This window comes from Panthera tigris, chromosome D3 (assembly GCF_018350195.1).
Source record: "Panthera tigris isolate Pti1 chromosome D3, P.tigris_Pti1_mat1.1, whole genome shotgun sequence".
Classification (NCBI taxonomy): Eukaryota; Metazoa; Chordata; class Mammalia; order Carnivora; family Felidae; genus Panthera; species Panthera tigris.
Window position 1 is genome coordinate 68690840 of NC_056671.1, and position 12043 is coordinate 68702882.

The 12043-nt window shown below is 39.1% G+C and overlaps 1 protein-coding gene across 7 annotated transcripts in view; it reads right to left on the minus strand.

Moving 5' to 3' along the window:
* Positions 1-12043, minus strand: part of DYM (dymeclin) — a 350029-nt gene that overhangs the window by 191019 nt on the left and 146967 nt on the right. For all 7 annotated transcript variants that reach the window (XM_042962563.1, XM_042962565.1, XM_042962564.1 and 4 more), the window contains 2 exons: positions 11636-11814; positions 9720-9845 (listed from right to left, as the gene is read on the minus strand). In XM_042962563.1, the coding sequence (XP_042818497.1) occupies positions 9720-9845; positions 11636-11814 (305 nt within the window). The remainder of the gene's footprint in view (positions 1-9719; positions 9846-11635; positions 11815-12043) is intronic.

Below are 12043 nucleotides of genomic sequence, written 5' to 3' on the forward strand. Positions count from 1 at the left end.
AACACCACCCATCTGCGTAACAACAGAACGATGTCCATAAATTTTTGAGGAATGGATTATGATTCTAAAATTCTATACCTAGAGAAACCACCACACAAGTATACAGACAAATAAAGACTTACAATTATGCAAAGAATCAACATGAGCCGCCCATGCATCATTTCTGGGGAAAAACCCAAACCACCACACATGTAACTACTTAGCTGCTCATCCTCTCCACTGTGACAACACAAAGTGACTTCAAGAGAAGGACAATAATGACTACCAAACAAAACTCAAGCAATAATAAACCACAATTATAATCCATGGAATCAGGACAATGTGATTGAGACCAAATAATACAGCTGTACTTCAGTTCTTCTAAAGAATCGTTAAAATAGGGGCGCCTGGGTGGCTCAGTGAATTAAGCATCCGACTTTGGCTCAGGTCATGATCCCATGGTTAATGAGTTCGAGCCCTGCTTCGGCTCTGTGCTGATAGCTCAGAGCCTGGAGCCTGCTACAGATTCTGGGTCTCCCTCTCTCTCTACCCCTCCCCTGCTCACTCTCGGTCTCTCTCTTTCAAAAATGAATACACATTAAAAAAATCATTAAAATAGGTATTTCTCTGGTGAATCTGCCCCTCAGAAAGTCCAAAAACTATTAGAAATGAAAAAGGGGGGGATAGAAACAGACCAGTTGAACCTTTATAAAGGAACAGTGAAGTGCTCAGTCCTTCTGACTTACTCTCTAATGGAGCAGTTCTCAAAACGTGGTCCCGGAATGCTCCGGGGGTCCCGGAGACATTTCTGGAGCATTCTCAAGGTCAAAACCATTTTCATGATAACACCAAGACATTAGTTTCCACGCTCATTGTCTCATGAGTATGTAGTTGAGTTTTCCAGACACTATACAACGTGGCTGATAGTCATGTTAAACAAGTTTAACACAGAAGCAGACGAGAGAATCTATCAGTCTTCTGTTAAGGCAATTCATTAAAAAGATTTGCAAAAACATAAAACAATGCCATTCTTCTTGCTAAATTTTTGTTTGGGAAAAACAGTTATTTTTCATAAAAATGGATTATTGATGCTAACATGTAATGGGCTCATTATAATGACCAGTATTTCTAAATGACCTAATATTTTTTAAAATATTTCAGTTTTAATTTCTAATAAGATAGATGTACAAAACTATAACCCACAGAAAAAAAGCTATTTGGTGGCCTCAATTATTTTCAAGCGTAAAGACCAAAAAGTTTTAGAACCAGTGCTCTTAAGTCTGCAAGGGAACTAACACATAACACACGATACTCATTAAGCAACTTTACTAGAGACAGCAGCTTCTGTCTTTTTAAAGGTCACACTTTTGAGTACAGCTCAGTTTCTCTTCTCTCGGCTCCTTGATTTAGAAATAAATTATCCTAAGGCATCCTTATTTGAAACAGAGGTCATTAGTTCTTATCATCTGCCTGTGTGTGTGCGTTATATAACTGGATGGAAGGAGTGTTTGGAATAAAAGCAGTCTTCTTCATTTAACATTCTACAAATATTTAAATAGTAGCCACACAGTACACTTACAATGTTACTATAAAAATCAGAAATCCAATTTAGTGTTTACGTAAATTTCTTTCTTTTCTTCCTGTGAAAAATGATCATTGTTTAGAAATTCTGGTAGTGCTTAAGAAGAATTATAAATAACTCCTTACAAAGCTCACACAGCTTTCCATGGGACATCAATGCAGAATGGGTAACATACGGAAAATTTTCTTGGTAACCTAGTTGTAGTTGTTGACTTCTTTAACTGGTTCTTACAAAAACAATTCCCCATCTCTCGTATTCAATACTCGTACAGACAGTTTAATAATCATAGACTGCTATCCTGATTGTGCAATATATATATTTCTCATTTCATGGTAAACTAACTCAAATAACATGCAGAAGGAAACCCCTCAAGGATCTGAAAATGTCTTCCTTCTCAAAAAGTACCTGAGAGAATTGCTTGTCCTAGGTCTTTTCCTGAGCTTTTCCCCCCTATACAAATTTGGCTTTATTGAATATATCTCTTCAAAATGTTTATAAGCTAGAGTAGTATACATTAACATATTATATAATATCAACTCTTTAAAAAAATCAAATATGTATAGAAAGACCAAGAATAATTAACCTCCATACTCCCACAATTGACATTAACTGTTAAGATTTCATTTTTTAAATATATAAATCCCATTTTATTCCCCCACTATCAACCACTAATCAACTACTATCTTGAGTTTAGTATGTATCTTTCCAGTCGCTTTCAAATGCTTTATGTGTGCACACACTCCCCCTAAAACCCAGGATTCCTTTGTATATTTGCTAGTTTACAAAAACAGTATCACTGTGTCTTAGACTGAATAGCGTTCTCCAAAATTCATGTCACCCCAAACCTGTGAATATGACCTTATTTGAAAACAGGGTCTTTATAGATATAACTAAAATGAGATTATACTGGGTTAGGAAAGACCCTAAGTTCAATATGGCCGGTGTCCCCATAAGAAAAGGAGAGACACAGAAACAGACATTCACGGGAGGGAAGGTCACGAGACAACAGACACACTGAAACTGCATGCCAAGGACACGCGTGGACTGGCCACCAGAAGCTAAGAAGAGGCAAGATCTCTCCCCTAGATCCTTCAGAGAAAACACGGCCCTGCTGACACCTTGCTTTTGAACTTCTAATCACCAGAACTGTGACCATAAATTTCTGTTGTGTTTAGCCACCCAGACTGCAGCAGGATTGCAGCCCAGGACACTAACACACATAGGTATTTATTTGCATCTTATTTTTTCATTCAGTAGGTTCTTGGAAGCCCCCTATGTTGATGCATCTAAGAACATTAATACTTACCACATATGCCAAATTCCCACAGTGCCGATCACTTTTTAAAATGAATACTTCTATGGCAGTTAGTAAGAGCTGTTACACCAAGCCACTCCCCCAGGACCTCCTGAGGGTTCAGCAACTAACATACAGCAGACAACGCAAGACCATGGTTGACACCCATTCTTACTGGCTGGTTTTGGTACCATACTTGTTAAGTATCTGAATATCGCCTCTACTTCCTTCCATCTAAGCACTGAAGAGTACTGCACCCATAGGCCACATTTCTTTTGGTCCACTCTTCTACTAATGGAAATTAGGCTATTTCCAGGTTTTCCCCTAGTAAAAACAATGTTACGATATAGATCCTTACCCTTAACTATCCAAAATCTCACTCTATGAAACTCAGAAACCAGAGATTCCTTACTCTACCTTTATTGCCTGAGCATTCATTATCCGAAGTCAGGAATCACGAAAATTTTTTAAAGAAAAATAATCTATCCAACACCTGTTTTAAGCCACCCATTTTTCAGTACTTCCTGACTTCATAAACAAATCGCCAAGATTTTGCTAGGACGCAAAATTGCAAAGTCACTGAATAGCTCTTTTTTTAAAATAAATGCAGGTTTGGGTCCCTGTTAACTAAAAAGCACAGAGCAGTACTGTTCATCACAGTAGCACTAGCCATAGGTGGGTCCTTAAGTTAAACTTAAATATTGTAATAAAACTAAAAATTCAATTCCTTGGTCACACCAGCCACACTACAAGTGCTACCGTATCAGAGAGTACAGTTAGAGATTTCTGTCATCACGTTTCAAAGTTCACAGAAGTTAAATAGCCAGCTATGAAGAACACCACTGTATCTTCACCATTTTATCAAATGTTAATATCTTTGCTTCTGAACTCCTCCTCCCTGATCCTATTCTCTAACCTCTGGCAGCCTGAACTGGATACCTGATTACCATGCAGATTTTTGAGATTTACTATTATCAATACATGTGGCTCTATTTCATTCGTTCTGGCTGCTGCACAGTATCTCACTGATGTTATCAGCTGTTTGCCATCTTTGAACACTACAAACGATGCTACCATGAACATTCTTTCAAGTGCGTTCTTGTGAAAATCTGAAAAAGGTTTTCTGAGGACGCAAACCAGAAAACGGAATTGCTGGGAGGCAGAGTATTTATTTACTTCTGCAGTTTTTGAGGAATGTGAAAGGCCAGATTCCTCTCGAAAGTCGGTCTGCTCATTTATACAGTCCTCTCAAAGAGGACTAGGAGAGTCGTCTTTCTCTATATCCTTTCCGGTTCTTAACAGGGCTTGTAATTTCTGCCCAACTGACAAGGACAAAACACTGCAGTTATTTTAGTCAGCAGGATCCTAATGAATCACTAGGTTGAACATCTTTTTAAAATGCCTATTAGTCGTTCAGGTTTTATATTCTGTTTTTCTATTACTTTGCCCATTTTTCTACTGAATACTTTGTTTTTCTGATTATGCCAATCCTAAAAAATGCTAATCCATCTTGTAGTCTATGGCTTGTTCTCATCTTACCATGAAAATTTTTTATTTTAATGTAGTCAAATTTATTAATGTTTGCACTCGTGGTTTATACATTGTATGACATAAAATGTAAGAAATCCCTGTCTCTAGTTGGTAACAAATATTAGCTTTCATTTCTCTTTGGTGGTTTTAAAGGTCAGCTTTTCACATCCAAGTCTTGTTGACACAAGTGGAATTTGTCTTTGTATGTGGGGCAAGGATCATATAATTTTACTTTTTCTACTTAGATAAGCCAAGCTCTCAGTCTCAGCACAATTTACCTACTATTTCTGTCATACTTTGTGTTTCCATGTGTGAGTAATTTCTGTACTCTCTATTTTCTTTTGCATTTCTCTATTTTTTTTATTCCATTATTAATGAAACACATCTTAATTACTAATGTTTTGTAACTAGTTTTATCTGGTAGGGTAAGTCCACATTGCTTTTCTCCAAAAACTCTCTGGGCAAAATACTCCTCCATATAATTTCAGGGATCGTAGTTGACCCTTGAACAATGTGGAACAAGTTGACCCCTTCCACGGTCAAAAATCCATCTATAACAAAATTTTGACTCCTGAAAAACTTAGTGATAAGCACTACTGTACTTATTGAAAACGTCCAAGTGCAGCTACATAGTTCAAATCCATGTTGTTCAAACTGTATTTTACCAAGTCTCCCCCAAAAAACTGCTACAATTCTGGTAAGAACTGCATTGAACATAGTGATTAATTCGAAAGCAAAATTAACAACTCAGTCACTGAACAGAGTTGTCCATAAACACAAGATAGTATCCTCTCTCCATTTATTATGTCACATTTAGTACCTTTCATTTACGTACTTTTGCTGATTATTGCCATTTTAAATAGCATCTCTAGGAGCGCCTGGGTGGCTCCTTTGGTTAACTGTCTGACTCTTGATTTCAGCTCAGGTCATGATCTCAAGTCGTGAGATCGAGCCCGGCATTGGGCTCTGCACTGATAGTGCGGAGCCTGCTTGGAATTCTCTCTCTCCCTTTCTCTCTCTGCTCCTCCCCTGCTCACGCATACTCAATATTTCTAGATAGATAGGTAGGTAGGTAGGTAGGTAGGTAGGTAGATAGAACATCTAGGTCACATTTTTGAAGCACTTTGTTACTGTACAAACTGTATTGGTTTTTGTATACAACCTTTAGAACCGGAAAATTCACTCAACTTTCCTAACAGTTCTAATTTTAGAGTTTCTTGAATTATATATGCAGTCAATCACAAGTTCTGTAAACATGGACATTTTGATTTCCTCTCTTCAATTTTTAAACCATTTACACCTTGTTCTAGTTCAAATGACCTGCTCAGAATTCTGATACAATGCTGAAGAGGAGGGGTAACACAGAGCATCCTCTTTGTTCTGACTTTCAAGAGATTATTTCTAAAATTCTCCAATCAACTATAATGCTTTTTTTTTTTTTTTTTTGAACGTTTAGAGAGTGAGCATGCATGAGCAGGGGAGGGGCAGAGAGCGAGGGAGAGAGAGAATCCCAAGCAGGCTCTGTGCTATAAAGCACAGAGCCAGATTCGGGTCTCAATCTCAGGAACCGGGAGATCATGACCTGAGCCGAGATCAAGAGCCAGACGCTTAACCGACTAAAGCCACTCAGGCACCCCTCAAGTGTAATGCTTTAACTGTAGGTTTTTGTAGATACACTTTACTAAAAGACAACGAATTTCTCTTCTACCCCTATTTTGTGAGAATTTTGCCTTGTTTACCATGAATAGGTGCTGAACTTTATCAAATCCTTTGCTGTTATCTATTGACATGATTTATGGTTTTTCTAATAAATTACATTAAGAGATTTTCTAATACTAAACCACCCGTGCATTCCTGGAATACTGTTATTGACATACGTTCTTTTTACTATCTTGCTTTACTCCATTTTACAATATTAGACTTACAAGCTTTCTGATTATATTTGTGCCACTTAATAAATTTTTGCCTCTCAACTCAAAATCCACCTGTAATTTTCCTTTATCAAATTTTGATAAATTTGGTATCCGGATTATGCTGTACTCATAAAATGAGCTGGAAAGATTTCCCTTTTTTCTAGTCTTTAGATGAGGTTTAGAAGACTGGTGTTACCTCTTCCTCCAATTTCCAGAAGAATTCAGAGGTAAAGATCAGTTGGGCTGATAATTTTCTGTTTAGGATTTTACATTACAAAGTCAGTTCCCTTGATAGAAACAGGACTATTTGTATTTTGTTTCTTTTGTGAGCTTTGGTTACTTTTTTTCTGGGAGTGGAGGAAATCTGTCCATTTCATTTAATGCTTAAAGTTTGCAGCATAAAATACTCATAGTGCCCTCTGAACATTTTTTAAATATCTCTGGGGTATGTGTCCTAATCTCCTATACACTCCCAGTAATATATATTTGTAACTTTTTCTCTTCTTGATCATCTTTCTAGGGGGTTATCAATTTTATGAGTTTTCATATATTTTGCTTATAGGAAAAAAAGGAGAAAGATTTAAAATCAAAGATCTAAGCTTCTATCTAAAAAATCTTAAAAACAAAAAGCAAGTTCGTGGCTAGCAAGCTACAGCTAGTACAGATATAAAAAGGTAAGTGGACGGGTCGCTTCGGTGGCTCAGTCGGTTGAGCGTCCGACTTCGGCTCAGGTCATGATCTCACGGTCTGTGAGTTCGAGCCCTGCGTCGGGCTCTGTGCTGACAGCTCGGAGCCTGGAGACTGCCTCGGATTCTGTATGTCCCGTTCTCTCTGCCCCTCCCCCACTCACACTCTGTGTCTCTCTCAAAAATAAACATTAAAAAAGAATTTTTTTTAAATAAAAAGATTGTCTGGGGGCACCTGGGTGGCTCAGTCAGTTAAGGCCCAACTCTTGATCTCAGCTTGTGTCATGATCTCATGGTTCGTGCATTCGAGTCCCACGTCCGGCTCCGTGCTGACAGCTCAGAGCCTGGAGCCTGCTTCGGATTCTGTGCCTCCCTCTCTCTCTGCCCCAACCCGCTCGCATTCTGTCTCTCTCTCTCCCTCAAAAATAAATAAACATTAAAAAAAAATTCTTTTAAAAGGTAAGTGGAAAAAACAGTAATAAGAAAAAAGCAATAATAAGTAAAAAAAAAATTATGAACAACTTTACAGGAATAAAATCAATCCCTTAGAAGAAATGTATAAATTCCTTGAAAGACACAAATAATCAGAGCTCAAAATTTAACCAAATACACTATATATAAAAACAGAGAATATATTATGGCCAAGTTTATCCAAGGAATGTAAGATTGATTTAATATTCAAAACTTAATCAGTATAATAAACTACATTAACAGACTAGAAAAAAATCCATGTGATTCAGAATATATAAAGAAAGCTTACAACTCAGTAATATGACAAAAAAAAATTTTATTTTTTTAAATGTTTATTTGTGAGGGGGGGGGGAGAGAGAGAGAGAGAGAGAGAGCAAGCATGCAAGGGCAGAGAGAGAAGAAGACAGAGGATCTGAAGCAGACTCTGTGCTATCAGTGCAGAGCTCAACGCGGGGCTCAAACCCACAAACTGTGAGATCATGACCTGAGACAAAGTTGGACGTTTAACAGACTGAGCCACCCAGGTGCCCCCCCCAAACCCAATTTTTTCAAAGGAAGTATCATTGGGGCACCTGCGTGGCTCAGTCGGTGGAGCATGTGACTCCCGATCTCAGGGTTGGGAGTTCAAGCCCCATGTTGGGTGCAGAGATTATTTAAAAACACAATCTTTAAAAAAACAAACAGGGCACCTGGATGGCTCAGTGGGTTAAGCCTCGGACTTTGGCTCAGGTCATGATCTCGTGGTTCGTGGGTTCGAGCCCCACATCGGGCTCTGTGCTTACAGCTCAGAGCCTGGAGCCTGCTTCGGATTCTGTGTCTCCCTCTATCTCTCTGTCCTTCCCCCCACTCACACTGTCTCTCTCTCCCTCAAGAATAAACGAACATTAAAAAAAAATTTTTTTAATATGAAACAATTTCTCAGTCTTCTTTTTGTTCCTTATTCTTTTTTTCTTTTTCTTTTTTTTAATTTACATCCAAATTAGTTAGCATATAGTGCAACAAGGATTTCAGGAGGAGATTCCTTAGTGCCCCTTACCCACTTACCCCATCCCCCCTCCCACAACTCCTCCGGTAACCCTATTTGTTCTCCATATTTAAGAGTCTCTTGTGTTTTGTCCCCCTCCCTGTTTTTATATTATTTTTGCTTCCCTTCCCTTATGTTCATTTGTTTTGTCTCTTAAAGTCCTCATATGAGTGAAGTCATATGATATTTGTCTTTCTCTGACTGATCCCTATTCTTTCACTTACTGTGTATACAAGGGGCTGACCTGTTTGACAATTTCTGTCACAACTAAAAACGGGAAATGAAACAAGAGGAAAAACGAACTCAGTGACAGCAAAAACATTGACTTCAATTACTAAAGAAACTGTTTTGAGAATTTTTTCTCCCTCAAATGTTTATTTTGAGGGAGAGAGAACACGACCAGAGGAGGGGCAGAGAGAAAAAGGGAGACAGAGGATCCCAAGCAGGCTACACACTGTCAGTGCAGAGCCTGATGCAGGGCTCAATACCACGGATCGTGAAATCATGACCTGAGCTGAAATCGAGAGTCGGACACTTAACCAACTGAGCCACACAGGCGTCCCAAGAAACCATTTTGAGAATTAAAATAAATTTTTTAAATATTTATTTTTGAAAGAAAGAGACACACACACATAGAGACAGACACAAAGCACAAGTGGGGGAGGGGCAGCGAGAGAAGGAGACACAGAATCTGAAACAGGTTCCAAGCTCTGAGCTGTCAACAAAGAGCCTGCCATGGGGCTTGAACCCACAAACTCTGAGATAATGACCTGAGCTGAAGTCGGACGCTTAACCGACTGAGCTACCCAGGAGCCCCTTAATTTTTGTTTTTAATGTTTATTTATTTTTTTTTTTGAGAGAGAGAAAGACAGATTGCAAGCTGGGGGGGGGGGGGGGGACAGAGAGAGGGAGAGACACGGAATCCGAAGCAGGCTCCGGGCTCTGAGCTGTCAGCATGGAGCCCAGTGTGGGGCTGGACCCCACAAACCACAAGATCATGGCCTGAGCCAAAGTCAGATGCCCAACTGAGCCACCCACATGCCCCAATTTTGAGAATTTTTAACAGGCTAATAGTCATTCATAAAAAAAGCACTTCATAAATCTGAAAAAAGATGATTTCTGAGGTTCTTGTGGAAACATCTACCAGAAGGAAAAGAAGGAAGAAATGCTAAAGCCGCAGGAAATCATGTGGAGGGACATGCCTATTCTGTAACTCTGACACCCTTAAGTAATAACTTACCACTTCGTGAATGGATCTATTAAAGCCATCATCTTCTGTAAGGATCAGCAATATTATAAGGGCCATGTACACATGGTGTGAATTTCTTTCTTCAACATGATACAGAATCTCAAGAATTGGTAAAACCTGTCAAATAAAAATTTTAATTTACTATTCCAATTACTTTATTAGAAGACCAATGTTTTCAACCTTTATGCTTTTATTATATACTGCTTCATAGCTACAGGTTTCTTTAAAGGAAAAAGAAAACCACACAAACCAGCTTATGACTGAAAGTACTTTCTCCGTGTATACAGCTCAGATAGCAGGAGAGAAAACCTTCACCCTGCCACCACATAAAGACTGGGTCTGCAGACACCATCTGGGCCAACATGTGGCACTGAGTACAGGGAGATCTGCCTCCAGCCTAGCAGGAGCTTATACACAGTAAGGTATTCTTAGAAACACTAATGTGTCAAACACTATCTTCTTCATAGGAAAGATTGTAGAATAAAAGAACGGTTAACAACAAAATCAAATCAGCACAGTAAATTTCCTACCAATAACACATTTTCTAATCATAGCCTCAATAAATATTACTGACGAAAGGCAAAGGACAGGTAAGGACATCAGTTGAGACATTATCAAAATAATCTATACAAGAAATTAAAAACAAAAGTAAATATATAACCCTCCACCCCCACTCCAAAAAAACCCAAAACAAAACCTTTTAAGTTTTTACTGGTGTTATGTCATCATATACAGGTGAGTATTCTTATGTACTAACATCCTTACCATGAACTTTCTAGAACAGATGGTGTCATGGGCTTTCTGCTTGTTGCCATCATTTCACTTAGGATACATCATGCTCAGAATTGTCTCCGCTTATTCCCACTCACCCATCAGTAAACAGGCCTTCGCTCCAAGTTTTTATTCCCATGAGCAGAACACTGTTACATCCAATTTTACTATGTAAAATAACCAATGTTTTCCACATACGGTGGGTGTGCAGACAGGTCTGTTCATCATGTGTTTGGTCTTTACCGTCACTTTGACACAGAACATACTCTTCAAATGAATTCTAATATTCCATGTTCTGCAGTATTTTCACGTTAACTCTGAAAAAATGGCCACCAAATCCCTGGTGAATCCTGTTACCAACTTGTAAAAACTGGTACAGGGGGAACGTTCCTGTTGCCACCAGCAAGCTGCTGGCTCTTGCAGGAATGTTCACAACTTTATTAATGAATAAATAGCCCACAGGTATCTCTATAGTATGCATTTCAAATATAATATTAACACCTTGGTGAGATAAGGTTTACTTGTCCAGTCACGGAAGCATTTTTGTTTACACGTTAGTTACAAACAGAAATCACTGATTCACTACAGGAGTTCTGCAGCCACATTTCAGTGCTCTCTGGCACAGGTACTTTAAACTCTACCCCTCTAGGAATTGAGTTCAGGCAGACCTCAAGTCTAAGCCTCATGAAGGGTCAGGACACGTGGGAAACCAATCCGGATCCTAGCCATGTCCACCAGGAACTTGCTGCAAACAGGACTAGCTACATGACCTCGGTAGGTGGACACTTAGCATTGGAAAGAACCACCAGGGTACAAATGTCTTGAGAATGGGAGGCGGTGCTTCTTGGAAGACTTGATGGGGCTGGATCCTGGGCAACGGGCAGCTGTGAAGGCCTGAAGTTCAGAGAAGCTGGTTGCGCTGCGGGGTCCTCGGGCGCTGTGAGCACACTGCCACGTGCACTGTCTCCTACACCGTAAAACTCCTACCCCCGCCTGTGTCTGCTGGCAGCTCCCCGTCAACCTGTCAACCCTCAGCTTTGCAATGAGGCAAACGTATCTACCCTCCTGGGAAAAGAATCTGCTCTTCAAAAGATTATACAATACAAAAAGGATGACGAGGGTAGCGTGATACTTACAAGATTTTCCATGTCTGTGCGAGCCAACATGTATGTTCTAACGTTACTATTCTGATGCAGCAATGTGTACAAGAGGAGAGTTGCTTGGTCGGACGTCTGCTGTTCACACAGAGCTGTGTACAAACTGTTGAAGTTAATCTGGAAAGCGTGTGGAATTGACGAGGGGAAAGGACTGCTATCTGGAATATAGAAATCACAAAATTATTGGAATATTACGCTGGTATTTTCTGGACCATGCCTTATATAACTAATAAAAGCACGGTCAATGTACACAATTTGATTCCCATTAATTTTGTATGTTGCCACATTTCAGGTTCAAAATTTCTATTTCTATTTTAAATTGTATTTAAAGAACTAATTAAAGCATGGTGACTATGGTTGGTAACATCACTGCGTAATTGAAATTTG